Below are 18,697 nucleotides of genomic sequence, written 5' to 3'. Positions count from 1 at the left end.
GTATAAGCAGCACTGCTTAGTATGCTTCACAATTGCCTCTAACAAGGTTTGAATGAAGGACAGAATAAATACAAACAAAATTATCTCACTTCCTATTGCACTTAAGTTTTGACAGACTGGAAACTTTCCAAATTCTCCTGCTATTCTGTGGTTAAAATAAGAAGATCCAGTCTGCTACAAATGGAGAATGGTCCAATTAAACACGTTAGCTACTGAAGAATTGTCATCTCTGGAGCTGCCTCGAAGCATGATGAGTCAACAAATCTGCCTGCTAGGGAAGCATCAAGTATATAATGACTAAAGTTTGTGACATTAGCAAAGACCCTTCAAGAATGAAAAGTGATACAAATTGCTGCAAGCTTTGCTTTCTAAACTTCTGATTGTTCCTAAATATGACACAAATAAAATCAGTCTAAACCTATTCATTTTTCCAATACCCATTAAGGTCTCTTCAAAAAGTCTCTCCTTAGGGACAATTTGTCACATCACAAAATGATGACATTCGCACCACGACATGCTGACATTATACTATCCCATCAACAAGTAAACGTCACAATTCGTGACATAACACTGCCCTGCAACAACCTTTTCTTAGCCCCTCTGACACCATATACAACCATTTGACCGTGTAATGCAAATAGAATCAATGACACCTTTGGGACCAAAGCAGAGCAAGTCCGTTCCCTTGTGTAAGCCACCGTCAGCTTATTTGCTCCTAATTCTACAGTATAAGAAAAGCCCTAAGTGCTACATGCTCTGATCCAGTGACACAAAAACCCTACTCCATATCTGAACAAGATCAGCCTGACACACAAGGAGTTAGGTCATTGCAATAGTCAAGCTAAATGAAGCAGTAACAGAACTCCACAGTCAACATCTTTAAGCAGTAATAGGGAAGGGTGAATCCAAATTAGCCTTCTAATTATTTTCTCTTTAACTTGACTATTTAAGCCATTACCCAAGTTATACATTATAGTGCCCTGAAAATTTTTATTACAGAACAGACCTGCTTTGCTGCACTACTGTTCCTTCACCAAAAAAGTGAGGGAGAAGAGTGAAAGCACCATGGTTTTTTTCCCCGTGTAGATATACTAACAATGCCTACTAAACCTGGGTGTCATTCCTCAGAATTATTAGCATGCATGGTCCAGAAAGTAGAAAAATCAGCTGGGTATACTAAAAAATTACAAGTAAAATTGGTCCTGCTTTGTTATCAGGATGAGCCTCATGCTGCCAGCAATGAGAGATAAGAGACCCCTCCTAACGCTTTTGGGGCTTAAATACCTGTTAACTAATACTGTGACTAGTACGGTTGCAGCACTAGCCCAAGGATCTGGTCCGAAACACACTGAAGCCTGCCGCTGCCTTGGACAGGCTTTGGGCTCAGCAATGCCGTATGGAGTACCATTGCTCTCACAGCTAAGTGACAGCGGAGTGCAGCAGTGAATTTGGAAGAATGAGACTCCAATATAGGGAGCCTTCTACAACAAGGAAGTGATGAGGCCTCAGGTCTCGTTTCTCTCTGTTGAATTGATTGCCTGTGCGAGGAGATTGATGCAGAAATCAATTCACTCATGCCAGCTGGTTTCCCTCTATCTGCAGTGATAGTAAGTTGATCGGGATATTAGTTTCCTTCAGCTGATGCGCCTTTGATATGTAACGTGCTGACCCTAGTGATGCTGAACAAACCAATACAGCATCTGGAAAGATTAAAGTAACCAGTCCCTGGAAAGCAAGGTTAGAGGACTAGGAGACAGTGAGAAGACAAAGAAAGGCGAAAACCAGCAAACCTCAGCTTGACCTGACAAGCTTGCTTTTCCCAGATAAACTTGATAATATAGAAATGTTTAGGGAAAAAAACTGAAGAGGAAAAATAGTAAGAAAGAACAGCATGGAATTCAACTTTTAAATTACCATTCTTGTAATATTACCTGTTTCTGTTTACTTTTCTCCATTTTGTAGGTTCCTGCACCTCCTCTTTTCCATTACTGTGAACACTCCACTAACTGTGAGACAAATCAAAGTTAAGAATCCTTCCATAATGGGTGAAATTAAAGTCAATGAAATGGTGCTGCTCTGCTCTAGCTGAGAAATCTAATCAGAGCTCAGGTTCCCATGGAGCCTACAGACAGTCTACTATAATTGAATGTTTTTATTGATGTACTTCAGTCCAATATTAAAAATGAAAAGAGAGCACTAGAAATCTTTATTTTAAAATCATGAACTATTTGTAAATAAGAATGAGCAACAAGATTTTCAAAATTCACCATTAGCACTTCTTAAAATCTAAGAAACTTGATTATGCCTGTTTAATAATTGGCCTTAAAGTAACTTAAGAGAAAAGGATTGATTTTTATTTTAACAGAATCACCAATTTTTACTGAACAAAAAACCTGGCTTAATTATGCCATGCAAACTTGGAAGGAACAAGCAGCATTTCTTGTATGTATCAAAACAACTTTATTATACAGCACACCAGACAATCAGCTGTTTTAAAGTCAAACGCTGAGACATCAAAGGCATTTTTTTAATATTTGGAAAGGAGGAGACATTTGAATACTCTCAGGTAAACTTTCATAAATTAAAAATGAGACTCACTTGTTGATTAGAACGTATACTGTATTGGTTATGTACCAAGAGAATAATGGCTTGAATTTAAAATTAATCCTGGCTCAGATGAGGTTGTCCATTTAATGAACATTTATTAAATTTTAAATAACCAAGGAAAACATTCAGGATACTTAGTACTTTTTCCATATGATAGTACCATCATCCAACACTTCTGAAAAGATGCTTTAATAAACTCCATAAAAACAAAAAGACATCTAAAACCTACTTTTGGCATGCATCTTTCTTTCTAGAAACAACATTTACCCAAGAGAAACAGCATCCTTTAAACTTCCCAAACTGGTGAGAAACTTGCTGTAGAAAAGAAATAAATTATGTGTTGATAGGTCTACTTGTTATTTTATATAATTTGTTGGAATTTAAATACTATTTAAATCAATCTAGTAAGAAATAGTTTTGCAATTATAAAATGTAGCTACAGAGGCACAAAATTTAAATCACTCAGAGAACATACCCCAACATTTGAACTCATTTATGTTTGGGGAAAGGATGATGCAATCAATAGAAATACAGTACTAGCAATTTCAGCTAACTGCTGCATTTAAGTACATAAGCTCACCTTGCCTCTCATTTTCATGTTTATAAACAAGGTATGTTTCTTGCACCTGAAAAGCTTTTACAGTTACCCCTGAGTCACAAATTGCTGTTGGCCAGAAAAGCTGTCTGGTGAAGGATCACAAAATATTCATCAGAGCCTGATGCTCTTCCCTAGATATCCACGGGTCTAGCCTAGTACAGCCATCCTGACGTTCTTCTTAGAAGTCATTCCCATAAGACAGTATCAATTTCATGTTAGATAAAAGCACTTCAAATCTGTTCATCTTCTTTCAGTCCATGAACTGTAGTGACTGCACAGCAAGTGCACTTGCATCAGAGAAACAAGCTATGCCAGGCACCAAGACCTTAGCACTTCCCTGCTTTTGACTCCCATGTTTTCAGGGCTCAGCTAAAGCCACGGAGCTCGCGTGTACGAGCTGCAGAGTTTCCCTCCTACAACAGCTTCGCACTCATTTGCTGTCTTTGCTTTCCTCAGCTTGCGTTTGTTTTCAAAAGAAGCTTCTTTCATTTAAATTCCTGCAATAAGTAACGGCTTGCAAATATTTCCTTTCATTTAAAGGAAAAAGAATTCATTGCTTATAGGTTGCAAAACGTAATCACGAGGCATACTTGGCAAAGTCACATATCAGGATGACATCACCCAAATATCAGAATGACAGGCACTAATATCTGAACTTAATCCAGACAATAAAACCTACAGTAATAGATGTTTCAGAAGTTGCATTTTGCTCACAATACCTCATTTATGCATTAAATCTAACACTGACTAGATTATGATTATTTTTCAATTAAACCTGGATGAGCTGCAGAGTAATTCCAGTGACAGGCAGTATACAAATTCTTATTAGATGGCATGTGCAGATTACAGAACTCGATGACTGGAAACGGGATTTTGAGTCTTTCATTTCTAGTTATGATCAATTAAATTCACCCAGAAGTTTGGCACAGAATTTCATTTCACGTCCCCAATCTAAAACTCACCCTAGGTGAGTTTAAGAGATTACTTCACAGCTTTAGGCTGGGGGCATGAGGTGAAAGACACTGCTCCTGGGCCAGTTTCAATCTAGATGATGTATTTTGGGGACAATGGTTTTTTTAAACATTTGCTATTGCTATCCTCTAGAGCTACAGATACTGCCACGAACACGAGATTTCCTTAAGCAGTGCCGCGCTGTCTGTCCAAGCCTGCAGACATGTGACCAAGTGTGCACATCTATATTCACTGGAATGGCAACTCCAAACTGATGACATGTCTGCGTCATTACTAACCATGGCTTTGAAGATTTTTTTTCTCCCCAGATGGAACAGGGAAGATGATGCTATTTAAGCTCTCAGGGGTGAGAAAGGTGATTTAATACAGAGAAGGAAATGAAAGGAGAATAACAAAGGAGACACACAAAGAAAAGAGGCAGGAGGAATGACAGAAGTACAAAAAAGCAGACAGAAAAGTAACAGAAACAAAGGACAGATGTAGAAGTTGCCTGAAGGGCAACAGAGTTTCTCACTGAGTCATAGTGACTGCGACAATCAGGTTCAGTTAATAAATACAAGTCTATTTAGTTGCTACAAAAATAAAAAGCTTGCATATTTTCTGCAAACCCTCCACGTACAACAGACTGTGGATCAAAGACTATGAACTCTTTATATTATTTCCTGGCACACAGTCTATGCCTAAATGTGAATTTCAGTGCTCTCATCTCAATGGGCTTGACTTCTGAGCTACCGACCCCTGTGAAACATCACGCTGGACTGAGCCCTGCTCCCTCAGGGAGCCTCAATATACTTCACAAAATACAGCAATGCAATAACCAGATTTGCTGGCAGTTTCTGCAAACAAAATAAAGATTATATCCTTCTCTAGCCTTACATTCCCATCATCAGGAACAGTCTCTTCACGGTCACAAACATTAGAGCCAAGATGTAATCCCTCACAATAACATGGACATTGATTCAAACAGGAAGCAGAGGGTCTTCTTTTCATGCAGCTCTAACGTTCATAAAACATCTCTTGCCTCAGTAGCACACACAAAAGCAGCTCAAACATTCCTGCGTGCTTGCAGACTGACCAAGCCGAACCAAGTCCACTCGCTGACAAAGAAGCTTGCCTTTCATTCAATTCTTAGGTTGTGCCGGCTTGTGTCAGTTTAAGAAGTGGCTTTTCTGCAGTTAGCTAAACTAAACCCAACTATTTTATATTGATAATTCACCAGCTAACTACCTAGCTCTCACACTGATTATATATGGTAGCCTGATATCAATCATCTCCCTCCTCCATCCCAAGGGGTTTTTAAAGAAAGAAATGGAACATAGGGCACAAGGTGCTTATACAATGAATTTAAAAATTGCTGTTCTCCAGGAACAATGAGATTATTAAAAGGAATACTGAGGTTCAAAGCCTTCTAAATGTAGCCCACTTTATAAAAAAAACATCTGTTTCAAAGCAGCTGGAAGAGAAGGAAGGAAGGAAAAGGAAATCTTGTGAGTGGCCCTCAGTGCTCCGCACAGTAGCCCTTGAGAGATGCTGCATGAAGATGAACATATGTATTTCATTATGAACTGAAAATGTGTTCACTGAGCTACATCTTACAATTTTTAAGCAGAGGTGCCCAATTCAGCCCATATGCAGGGGAATGCATTCCTTCTGCATCTTCCTTCGCAGAAGCTGGTGGAAGCCAACAGTTTAATCAGTGAATCACAAAGTGAGTTTCACAGAGCTACAAAAATGCTGTTCAGCTGATGTGCAACATACTTCCTTGCTTCTCTTCTTTACAGTGGTTTTAGACAGAGTTTAATAATAATATCTGTGACCCAAGAGAAATTTAAAACATTAATAGTCGGCTGCTTGCTCCAAAAATATGGGCACTTTTGCTCCATCCACACATCCTCCTCCCTCCTGCATTTGCTCAGCAGCACCTTGGTGGATGTCACATATAAGAGAGGAAAAAATAACTCTGGATTCTTTCATATTTGTTTTTCCTATCAGGCTGGGAAACCTCAAAAAGACCAGTTGACTCCACCAGTATTGGCCTCCCTCATCCAGTGGAAAGAAAAGCTCAGGACCACCGATAGTAACAGCTTCCCAATTCTCCACCCCCAGCACCGGCACAGTCAAGGGTAAGCAGGGAGTTCGCTGTCAGTCCTCTGTAGCCTGTCACTGGTGCTCAGGACACAGCTCCCACTCCGAAACCAACATAGAAGTTTTGTATAGTTTCTCTTCAGTTTGTACTTCTCACTCAGGGCAAAGAACGTGTTTCAAGACTGCTCTCAAGGCGGCTGAGACCTTTTGACATGCTTGCCATTATGTGGTTGTGTAACAGGCAGGGAAACATAGGAAACCACTGATTAAAAGCCAAACAACTCAGCAAAATAAGAAACAGCCCTGTAAATCAAAAGCTGCAAGTCTGATGAAGTTCTAGTGCCTGTGTGGGAGCATGTGAGCCTGGGAGAGGAAAGCTTTTTAGTTCATATGCCTGCTTGCTTCTATGCTCTAACCACATGAAATACTGCAATACCCAAGACTCCAAAGTCCTATACATATCAATTAAACTTGTGCGGTTCAAAAGACAAAAATGAGAGAGGCCAGAAGGAATGATGTTCACACAGAGTATCTGCAAACCAATACGTAGCAGCCAAATCTAATATGACACCTTACTACTCTCAACAGGGCCCCACAAAGTGCTCAGAAAGAGCACAGTGGGATCACTAAAAACCAGCTGGGAACTTAGAGACAGAAGTATGTTAATACCAACCCATGTGGAGTAGGATACAGGGATTTATTTAGTTCAGAATCATCGAGATTAGAGCCTGTAAGTACAAACACACAAACACACAGCAGATCCCAGTCATTCGATTTTGACTTCTTTTCCCACTGGAGAGATCACTGCAGGTTGAGGGGAGTTGGGCAAAAGAGCGTTAGTGTTTCTGTGCCAGCCGACTGCACGTAGTTACGAGTCTCCAGCACCACCAACCAGGTCCCTGGGCATCTCCAGGCATTTGCTGCTACAAATCTCCCTGGAGTTCACCTCATGAGCTCTGTAACAGGCTGAATGTTGGAGCACTGTGTACACAGACTACATCCCGATGGGTCCCCACTGCTTTGTGGGGGCAATTGACTGGTAAAGATCTCTAGGCACCCAGAAAGTAATCCACCTGTTGCTCGCACGTGTTGCTTTTGTTTGTTTCATTTCCGGTTTTATGCCTCATCCATGGAGCCCCTCAAAAACCATGTATAGAAAAGAGCTGTCCATACAAAAGGGGTTCATGAGTTCCCTCAGGGTTATACTCTTCACCTATGTTAACACTGATACCTGCTTATGCTGAACACCCAACACAATACCTAGGAGTATAAAAGAAGAACTGAGAAAAGAATATTCTGCTTTCCATGAATGACAAGATTTAATGAGTACTGCTGCAGATTTAGATGCCTTAGACTCACAGGCAGTTCCAATACTCTGAAAAGAGCAGGTTACAAGGTATTTTTCTGCTAGCAAACACAGGAAAAATACCTTATTGAACTTAGACCCTGGAGGATTTTTATGGCAACCTACCATCCCCTAATACAATTGTGTTTTCAATGAAGAAACAACTATTTCTTCAAAATAAGTCACATTTAACACTGTGAAACACTGCCCAAAGCTCAAACAGTGATTCCAACATATTCCACTCACCCTCCAGCTCCATCCCCTCGGGCACCTGTCTTGCAGTGGCAATTGCTGGTGGAGGCAAGCATGGGAATGCATTAACCATAAACAGGCTGTTCGTCAGTCCCTGAGAAAAGCAACTTTTGTGTACTGTAGCTCAGTTAGGGAGGCCAAGCTACGCACTGCTAGAATTTACAGCTGGAACAGCTCAATCCTCAGTCATCATCATTGTTATTTATTGGTATTACAGAAGCAGCTAAATGCCACCAACTCAGAGCAGAGCCCCAGTACACCACATCTTGCTCGTACACGTGAGGGGGGAAGACTGCTCTTTCCCTGTGGCACTTTCAGTCTGGGGAGCAGAGAAGAGACAGTCACAGTGATCAAAAATGTGTTTTCACAGTGTAGCTTGCCATCTGCTAAAACTGAACACGCTGGCCAGTAAACATGGGCCTACTGCTCAGTAGCAATAAGGACACATCACAGTAGTTGGTGCTTGCAAACATGCTTCTACGACACTTCACGCAGTTTTACCCTATCATCTCCAATGAGCTTCCAAAGACCATGAAAGAAACAAATTTCATAAACTGAATGGGGAAAAAAAAACATTAAATACATCTATTATTTCATCTACTAGAACAATCTTTTAACAAGGTTACTGCACAGGAACCACAGAAATTACCTTTTTTGCTAATGACCAAATTATTTAAGTGTTTTTATGACTTATCTTTAAAAAAAAACCCAACTATTTATTGTTCTGTAGTTTTCTTTTTAGAAAACACAGATAATCATGAGGACATTAGTGAGATTAGAGGGAAGCCAGAAATGAACAATAATCTCTGTGTGTACATTTCTAAAAATGTGCCAGTCAAATACACAGTAGGTACTATTATATGTAGATTCTGTCCTATCCAGATGGTGCAACTAAAGAGCTAGCAAAAATGAGGTATAAAAGAAAATTTTAAAGGTGAAAATAAATGTTATTCAGAAATAATTACTAGTCTACAAGAGCAGGAAAGGTACAAACAGTGAGAAAGAAGCACAGTTATTTCAGTATACTGGTAAATGAGGGCAGAAAAAATCATGTTAAATACAGATTAAGTGTCACTGAAAATGTTTTTAGTCACATAATCTTCAGTCTGTTCAATGATCTTGAAGTGCCAGAGTCTAGGCATTTAAATTAAACTGGACTACACATTAAAAGGAGCCCTGATCAAAACAAACATCAGAACAAGCAGAGAACTTTGCACGACCTGTGAGAGCCTTTTCTTCTCTAATTCCTAGACTGTACTGTGAAACAGTCAAAGGAACAAAGAAACCATAGATGTGATTTGCTATGGTCGTGCTTCTTTTAGGTGTTACGGTGAAAACCACTACTTTAATATCAAAGTGCACAGCTTATTTAGAACAACAGCAACCCTAAGAGCTAGGGAAGTACTGTTATTCTCACATTGCAGGTAAGAAACTGAGGCACAAAATCACCTATGTAATGCAAGTGCTGTTCCAGAAGATACTGGTGAGGTAACTGGCAAAGTTCCTCCGTATTCCTATTCAGCATCAATTTAACTCATGAGCTGTTCATTTGAACCCCACACTCTGCCTCTGACCAAGCCTCAAATTTCCCCGAGGTATCACCATGAATACCACAGCACTGCTTCAGAGCTCACAGGCGTGTCGATAGGGCTGCGCAGAGCGTCACCGGCTCTGCCAAGGGCATCCCGCACACTCTCAGTCCTGCAAGACAGCAGTGCCTCGGCATCTCTCTTTCCACAGCAGCCTCTCCCAGGGCTGACAAAATCCAACAGGACCTATAAACACGGCACTTCTCCACTCATCTTACCAAACACGGCAGATGTGCCAGCACCCTCCTACGGCACTCAGCATTTCACAGCGCACAGTGGCAACTCCCTTTGAAACACGGCGTCTCGTGGGAGGTGACAGTGCTCTCCTCGCCCTTGCACAACAGCACTGGCGTTAGAGCGCTCACCCAGCAGAAGGGTCTAATTCCCCCTTCTGCACGAAGACTTGAAATACACATCTCCTGCCAGAACAGGGACTCCCAACCCTTACTGCTAAAACTGTTCCATTTTTTCTTAGCACATTGCAGATCTACTGGTTTGGACAAGAGAGAGACAGAAAAACATACCTACATACACACACAAAGAGGGGGCATGTTTCTAAATTGTCAGCTAGGAGGGGAAATTGCAGGCCCTGCCCCCATGACTGCTTATTTATGAATACGACAAGTCAGTAGCAAAAAAATACTTAAACAGCTGTTGGAGCAGCCCTTGGACTGAAACTTAGACCTTTGTGTAATCTCTATCAATGTACATCCTTTAAGCATACAATTCTGTTTCTCAGGGATGTATGTAGGTAAAACTGTAATTATAAAATCTTTACAGCTGCACCTGCATTTTTGGATTGGGGTTGTGCAATACCCACCACAACAGAGTTTTAATCCATAATTGGAACTCCAGTAGCCATGCTACAATAAGTAAGGAAGGAAATAACTGCAGCAGCAACAAACTCCAGATATTTGGGTTAGAGACAACTTTAAATAAAAATCCTGTGTTTCATCAAAGTTAGTCATCTAGGCCCCTCTCCAATAAGTGGAGGGAGATACATGCTTTCAAAAGTCAACTCATCCAAGCCTTCTCAAGCATGGCTGTTATTGTCAGGGGAGAGATCAACCCAGGGACCATCTCCACCTCCTTCCTACTGCAGAAGTCCAAGCTTAGACTTGATGGCTGAAATAAGGCACAGCAAAGGATCCCATCCATTATTTCTTTCAAAAGTGGTTTTGTCACTGGTGATTTGTTAGAGTTTTGAATTATAATTACTGGGGCAGGGGGTTAGAGGTGGGAATGTTTGGTAAAGAATGTGAGACTATGAGAATAAAAATGCTGAAGGAATGTTGCAGGTCATCAAGTTTCATCCATTCCTACAAGAAGCAGTCATACACTGCATGCTACTTTCAACCTATACTTCCAGCTTTTGCTTAAATGAAGTTGTGCCTTCAGGACCTAGAAGAATCCCACTTGCATTGTACTGCAGATTATCTCTCCTTATGCTATCATCCTTTGGTCTTAATTGACAGGACCATCAAATATTTTATTTGGACATGCAAAGGGCTCGGCATAAAAACTTGTGTAATCTGGGCAGTTTCACGTTTTAAATTCATAAATCAGTATGCACCTCATAAAACTTTCCGTTTTAGCAGAACAATTACTGTTTTTCTGAAAAGCTCATCATTTTCCCCTTCTGTTCTTTCAAAAAGAATTCACTAGTCTCTTGAATTTTAATAAAATCAAAAGGGATGTCCTCATTTCTTTCTCCAAAGATCTGTATCAGTAAATTCCTACCACTGTCAAGCCTGGGAAGAATGCATTATGCTCCCACTGTGATATGTGAACCTGCTATCAACAGACTAAACACATATCTAATGATTATCATTAAGCCAGATTTGGTTTATCATGCACATGTAATATATCAGCAGCATCAGAGATAGGATTTCAATCCAGTGTCTGTCTTTAGTGTTCATTGCTAAATTTCCCTCCTAGATTTAAACTACTCAAGCTAAGGCTGCTAGTAGCTTGCTGCTAAGCAAACCAGGTAATGCCAGTTAAACCAGCAAACCAAGTAAAACCAGGTACGGCTCCAGGTGTGGAGAGCAGCGCATGGAGGAGGACTTTCAAGCGTGTTTGAAACACACACTAATTAAAGTATCTATCAATTTGAAGTGTTTACTCGGGGGACAAGAAGAGGTGCTCTCTCTTTTCTTTAGCAGCTGGAATTTGCTGAAATGTGGACAGAGCTCAGCAGGCAGCGACATGACAAGCAAGCTGCAGGGCGGGAAGAGAGGGAAAACAGAGACTGGTAGAAACAAATAAATGAAGTAAGCCATAAACTTTAAATCATGAAAAAAAATGTTAAAAAAAAAAAATGTTAAACTCCGAAGTTACTTCAGTCAGATTAAAATCATTCTGTTTTCCGTGTGGGATTTGGCTGTTCCATTCAATTATGATTACTGGGTTTGGTTTCTGTTTGGTTTTTATCGCACTATCATCTCAAGGAATTTAAAAAAAAAAAAAACAAAACACCTCCCTATGGGAAATCTGCCTTTCACTTTGCAATATATCTGCCATTTATCAAAGGTCTGAGCCGTTAGGATTTTTGACCTCATGCTCCCTTTAGTTTCGTAAAAAGTAGTCTGGCTACTCTTGAGCAACAGCACCAAAACCTTACCACAAATGGACTTTTGCCCAGTTTGGATAGATAATTACATTTACCGTTACAGATACTGCTACAGTAATATTGAAGTCAAGGCTTTTTATAGATCCCCTCAGCATAATTTATTGCAAACTGAACAAAACAGAAAACCAATTAAATAAAATATCTGCCAGAAGAATACATTTAGTGATCACTGGGCCCTACAAATCATACGTGGTGAAACTCTACTGCAAAGAGTAGTATTTTTAAAATTAAACAAAGTCTATCAGATACAGAAAAGTCTGTATCAGTTGAAGTTTTTGTGTGTAGCGACTTCTGTAGATGTGCAATAAACCTTCCTTTCTGATAAGCTGCCGCTAAATATTAAGTCGGGGGGGGGGGAAGTGTGTATATTTTTGTTTATTTCCCATAACAAAGAGTTACATGTTTATGAGGGATCATGACATCAACTTACTGGACAAATAAGTGCCTGCATGGACTTAATATTTTGACAACCAACCAAAAAAAAAAAGGAAATACAGGCACCATGAAACTGCAGACCTAGAACTAGTTGGCTGAAGTCCTGTTCACAACACTTCAGCAGTCTGCACACAGCATGAAGAGCAGCCCATGAATCAAAATCAAGGGTGAATACGAGTCTCATTCTTCCCATATTTCTGTTTTGGCTTTGATTTTTTTTTTTTTTTTAAATCAGCTAGCATTAATGCACAATGGAAATTCTCTAGAAGGGTCAAAAAGAATATAGTTTTTCAAAGAAAGTTGTTTACACAGCACAAAAAAAGCTCCTGGGATGACTACAAGGTCTCTTCTAAGGAAAAGTAGGTTTTTTAAAAGCTGTCATCAATTGAATATTTTTCCCCAAATCACAAAGGGTAGTGTATTTTTAGTAAATCTGGGAACATACATATTCAGCTTAACGCAGTAATTGGCAATTCTGTAAGCACACTACCTGTACATAGTCCGATGCACAACTCCATGTTATTTATCAGTTACGCAAATGTCAATCACGAGCCCTTACCAGAGTAAATGGTGCGCTGCACCACCCACCTGTCATGTCTTCAGTTTATGATATTTTAAGACTGGAAAGGAAATTAGTTCCACTTGCATGAGCCTTTGTTTGAAAGTAATAGTGCACAACAGATTTCTGTGGGCATAGGGGACAGAGAGCAGAAATACTAATTGTAGGAATTCACTAACCAGAAACACTCTTGATGTTACAAGGACTAGCTTTGCAAGACTTGCATCACTAGTGATGGTTTTAACTATGCATCCCACTGTCAAGGAAGGTTGGGGACAGGCTTACCATTTATGGAATTTATAAATAATTAATTATTATTAGAATACAAAACAAAAGTAATGAGGACACAAAACAGGAAGCAATTTACATACCTCCGTGCACAGCTCTCTCTTGACAAAGCAAGGAAGTGTACCATGATCTCAGTTATTCAAACTCACTTTAGAATGAGTGTGACCATATACTCTGCTGTGCTATCAAATCCACCGTTTCCCTCATTCACAAAATTAACGGCATTATAGGAGGATAATAACATACATGTCAGACTTCTACAGTACAGAAAAGACGGGGCAGGAGAGAGGAACAATTTAATTTATAGCCGCCTTAGTTTCTTTCAAGACATCTCACGCAATCAAAAATCACATGCTCCTATTATTGCGGCACAGGAGGATATACAAGATGTAAATACATTTTTTAAAGCTCCATGAGCACGTCAACCTAACCTCTGCCCCTTTCAAATTTATTTATTTGCCCTTGATCCACACGCATGAGTACTCCATGGTAGCACTTTCAATGAACTTTTCATGCAGGTGAACATCCCTCAGAGAAGCAGCTGCCCCCTCTGCTTTTATGGTTATTTGTCTCTCCATCACAGAGCTCAAAGGAATAATCCTACTGCGTATTTCTTCTTCATTTATTTTACTGGGTGAGGTGTTTAAGAGGATATATGGTCATCTGGAGCTCGTCACTGTCAAATTTTCAGCCATGCAGCTGTAAAGGGTAAAGGAACTAGTTTAGCTCCTTGGTTTACAAAGTGCTGAGTACCTCCAATGAGGTGCCAAATGTGCGTGGTGACACTTTAAGATTGCTTAGCGCCTCCTGAGGTTGGCAGGGCCTGATCCAAAACCCCAGCGTTAGGAATGACCTCCTCCCCTTGACTGCAATGCGCCTGGGACAGAACAGCGCTTCGGGGCTCAAGCCCGTGCTTCTGAGGCGAGGCAAGATTTGCCACAGATTTAAGAACGCAGGAGAAGTGCCAGGTTTGAGAAGCGCTGGATCTTAGCATTCCTACCTCCAATCACTTAACCCAGCGTAAAAGAAATAAATAAATACATACAGGCATATATAAACAAACAAACATTCAAGACTTATTTAAATATATTTTGGATCAGGTACTTATTTTCAATTGGTTTAATCTCACATACACACAGGCAGCAAAATTCTCTCCAAACCCTTTAAGCCCATCCTGCTTCCATTGGGCTTAATGTATTTCTTTCACTCCTTTCAAAAAAAAAAAAAAAAAAAAAAAAAAAGATTCTACAGACTGTCTTTTACAAATCATTTTTCTCTGGAAGCCTTTGTTAAAATCAGCTCTTCTACTGGAAGCACGCAATAAAGCAAAGCTAACAAGAAAAGAAGGTGTAAAAAAATGCTGACAAAACAGTAAAACACCCAGCGCAAAAAGACTGGCTGCTCTCATTTGGGTCTTTCAAAGCAAAGAGTCTTTCATACCAGGTCACTCGTTCAAATCCAGTCTTGCTTGACAGTAATCATCTGATGGTAGGCAGAGTAAGCAACGTACTTTTTAAGTAACTCTGCAAAAGTATTTTTTATTGAATGTGTAAATACGGTAGAGAACGTCTGCAGGCATTCATGATGAGAGTGTCATTCTGCAATACTGAATTAGTAGATAGTAACTAAGCAAACAAAAAAGAATTAAAAAGTTGCAGCAAAGACTGAAACCACTTTCATTTATTCTGACAGTTGCCATTTATCTTTGCTTTTGAAGAGACCACTTGGTAGTATTCTAGTAAGTGAACTGTAGCATACTATGAAAAAATAATAACATTTTAGCAATACGAGCCCTCACTGCAGCATCTGTTATTAAATCTTTGCAGAGAGGCGAGGAGAGACCACTAGTCATAAATGGGGATTAGCAAGGTTCTACTATATTCGGTTTAGAGTGCAGAGCGCTTTGCATGAAAGCTGTTACTTGCCTTTTATGTCAAAAAATGAACTTATGCCAACTTTTTAATACTAAATTCTTCAAGGAAGTAGTCCTAACAGCCTCCAAGCACTGTCCACAAAAACCAGCAGCAGTCTAACAGCAGAGAAATGGAGGAAGGACAGAATCAGAACAGCTGATGCTGCTGATTTGCAACATTTTCTCTTCACAGAAAATGGCCATCATCTTACACTTCCTTCCTGAGCAAATCAAAAACTGCCTTTGAAAGTGTTAAGCTCTATGATGCCGACTCCAACTCTGACACCTGATTATACAAGAGCATTAACACAAGCGCTCAGCACGCTCAAGGGAATCACTGCATCCTCACCCGTGGAGCCTGAGCAGCTCCACATCCCGGGTGACTCCCTAGCAAAACAGGCAAAAATCAGGACTTGAGAGCCTAGAGAAAGGATGACAATTCACACACTTATGAGAAGTACAACACAAGCTCTCTGAACTGAGCCAAGTTTAAGTAAACTTTATGCTAAATTTACAAAGTTCAAGCAGAGTCGGAGCTTAGCTGAACTGTAGTAAAAACACGCAAGAGTTTTCCAGAAACACTAAAATCCTCCAGGAGAAAGTTGATCTTGAGCCTTCATAACGGTACTTCCCTGCCTATGAAGTTACACAGACGGTGCAAGGTGCTATGTAATATTTACCTACGACACCCACTGTTATGATATAACGTTTCAGTGAAGGATAAATCAGAAGCAGCAAATCCCTGAAACCACCCGTGTAAGTACACAACCATTAACGGGTCGCTACATAAAGAAATGAAGACTTGCTGAAATTGAAAATGAGTTAAAAATAGATTATGGGTGCTCACCATGAGAGCTGCTGTCTAAAAGAGATAATTAAAAAATAAAGGCAAGGCACTTAACTACGAAAAGTTGTGAACACGGATGCTCTAATGCAGTAACACCGGTCCCAGTGTAAAATTTTTATCCATCGATGAAGCTGTAAAAATCCTCGGAGAGGATTGCTGCTATTCCCAGACCTTTGCGGGAATCCCCCGCACGCCCCCGGCGGGGTGAAGCCCCGAGCCGTGGCGGGGGGAAGCCCGCCCGGCCCCAGCCCTCCCCGCGCACCGCGGCCGAGGCTCCGCGCCCGCCGGGCGGATTCCCCGCGGGGCCGCCCCGCTCACGTCCCCCCGCCCCGCCGCTCACAGCCACCTCAAGCTCGGGGTTGCGATTTATTTGATTTTTTTGGTTTGGGTCTTTCTTTCCCCGGCGCTTGAGGAGGCAGAGCGCGGCGCGGGGAAGATGACACGGGAACGATTGAGTCGAGGTGAATCGATTAAACCTCGACAATTTAATCTGGGACTTTACGTGGGGCTGGAGGAGATAATCCCCGCGCCGCAGCTCGCCCCCTGCCTCTCCTTTGCCCGGAGACCCTCGCACAGCCCCGGGGGCACGCCGATCGCACACGAACACCGCCTCGCCGCTCCGGGGCCAAGCCTTCCTCCTCCTCCTCGTCCTCCTCGCAGCGCGGCGCACACCGCGCACCCGGCCCCTCCGCAAGATGCGCGCTCGCAAACTTTCCAAACTTCTGGGGAAGTGGCGGAGGGTGCGCGGGGTCGGCTCGACCCCGGCGGCTCTTCGCCTCCCGGCGGCACCTCAGCGGCCGTCAGGGCGCCGGTCGCCCCGAGCGCGGCCCACGGAGACCCCCCCGCACCCCCGGCCGGGCAGCGGGCGGCGAGAGCAGGGCGCTCCGACCGCCCCGAGCCCGGCGGAGCGCAGGCGGTAGCGGCAGCTGCGCCCCGCAAGTTGGGGGAGCAAAGCAATTGTAAGGGCAGGGGTAAGGGCAGGGGTAAGGGCAGGGACCCCCCCCCCCCCGCCCCGCCCGCGCTGCCCCTCGCACTCACGCTGCTGTTCTCGCCCGTCCAGTGCACCATCGCCTGGTTGTGAGACGCGTCCCCTTTGAGCACGAAGGAGGTGCTGATGAGGGAGACCTGCTCCCGGCCAGCCGCCGAGGATGCTCTCCTGGAGCGGCTGCCCCCCGCCGCCGCCCCGCCGCCGCCGCGCCGCGGCTCCGGCGGGCTGCGCGCCCCGCGGGTCAGGGCTCCGGGGCGCGGGCGGCCGCAGGGCTCCGCGCAGCGCAGCGCGGCGGCGGCGGCGGCGCCCAGCAGCGGCGGCAGCAGCAGCAGCAGTAGCAGCGGCAGGCGGGCGGTCCCGCGCGGAGCGGCAGCGGCGGACACGCGTGGCCCGCCGTGCGCCATGGTGGCTCTCCGGCGTGGTAGTGACAGGCGGGGAGGTGGCGGGGAGGGAGACACCGCCGCGGAGGGCGGGGGCGGGGGAGGGTTGTAACCGGAGCGGGGCTCGCGCGGCAGCGGCGTGCGCGGGGCTGCGCGCCCAGCCGGGGCGGCGCCGCCATCTGCTGGCCCGCGCCGAAACGCCGGGCGCGGGGCGGGGGGGGGGGGGGGGTGGCTCCTGCACACACGGACACACGCGGGGTCACGGGCACACCCGCCCGCGCCACGGGGCGGGCAGCCGCGAGGACAGGTCTGTCCCGGCGAGCTGGGAACGACCCGGCATCGGCACAGCCCCGCTGCTTGCGAAGTTTCCCCGCTGAGCTCCGGGAAGAGGCTTTTCGAGAGCGCTCGGAGCAAAATGCGCGCAGCTCCCCGGGGCGGGTGCGCTACGGGCCGAGGGTCGCTGGGGGCGAGCACGCAACGCCCGCCTCTGCCGGCACAGGCGGTGGCCCGGTCTGGCCGGGAGTCCCAGGAGGCTGCAGTGAAAAAGTCAGAAGGGTCTCTCTCTGTCAGCTGCTGGAAGCCGAGAAACAAATGAAGCAGGTGCAAAAATGTGATTCGTGTGATGAAGAGGAGAAGCGGTTCCGTGGAGATTGGGAGCCCATCCTTGCTTCTGCCCCTCGGCTCCTCGGAGGCACCGGGCTCCTCACCTGCTTAGCCCAGAGCCATCCCCTATCCGGTGCTGCCCACTGTGGGGACTTGTGACGGATCCACGGCAGCACCGGGAAATGCTCAGGGCAGTGTGGTCACGGCCAGGAGGGGCAACAACTGGGGCGGTGCAGCGTGGCACAACCCGAAACAGACAGGTGAAGAGGTGGAAGGGGATTTAGGCATCACAGATGGATGCTCTTCCTGCTCCACTGCAGCGTGCTGTGTACCTGTGAATAAATTAGTGCTTGTGAAGCGGTTTGATGCTGTGAGAGGGAGCAGGTTAGAATCACAGGGTAATTGAGGTTGGCAGGGACCTCCGGAGGATTCCTGGTCCAACCTGCTGCGGAGTCCAGGGCCAGCTCTGAAGCTGAATCTAACTTCACAGTAAGATAAGGTTGCTCAGGCCTAAACGTCAGAAAACACGCTTGAAAGACCAGCGAGGGAAGCAATGACTCCAGCTGGAGGCAGACACATTACTTGACACCTGACAGAAGAGATCT

General features: G+C 43.9%; 1 protein-coding gene across 6 annotated transcripts in view; it reads right to left on the bottom strand.

The window, feature by feature from the left end:
• The window catches only part of SORCS2 (sortilin related VPS10 domain containing receptor 2), a 561,511-nt gene extending 543,935 nt beyond the window's left edge, over positions 1-17,576 (bottom strand). For 5 of the 6 annotated variants that reach the window (XM_075752549.1, XM_075752551.1, XM_075752550.1 and 2 more), the window contains exon 1: positions 17,160-17,575. In XM_075752549.1, the coding sequence (XP_075608664.1) occupies positions 17,160-17,513 (354 nt within the window). In that variant the 5' untranslated portion in view covers positions 17,514-17,575. Of the gene's footprint in view, positions 1-17,159 lie in introns of all 6 variants that reach the window. The other variant, XM_075752553.1, reaches the window with a different exon arrangement.
• Between the last annotated feature and the right edge of the window lie 1,121 nt (positions 17,577-18,697).

Source organism: Balearica regulorum, chromosome 4, assembly GCF_011004875.1.
Source record: "Balearica regulorum gibbericeps isolate bBalReg1 chromosome 4, bBalReg1.pri, whole genome shotgun sequence".
Taxonomy (NCBI): domain Eukaryota; kingdom Metazoa; phylum Chordata; class Aves; order Gruiformes; family Gruidae; genus Balearica; species Balearica regulorum.
Note: the sequence above shows the minus strand (reverse complement) of the source record. Positions and strands in the feature narration are given on the sequence as shown.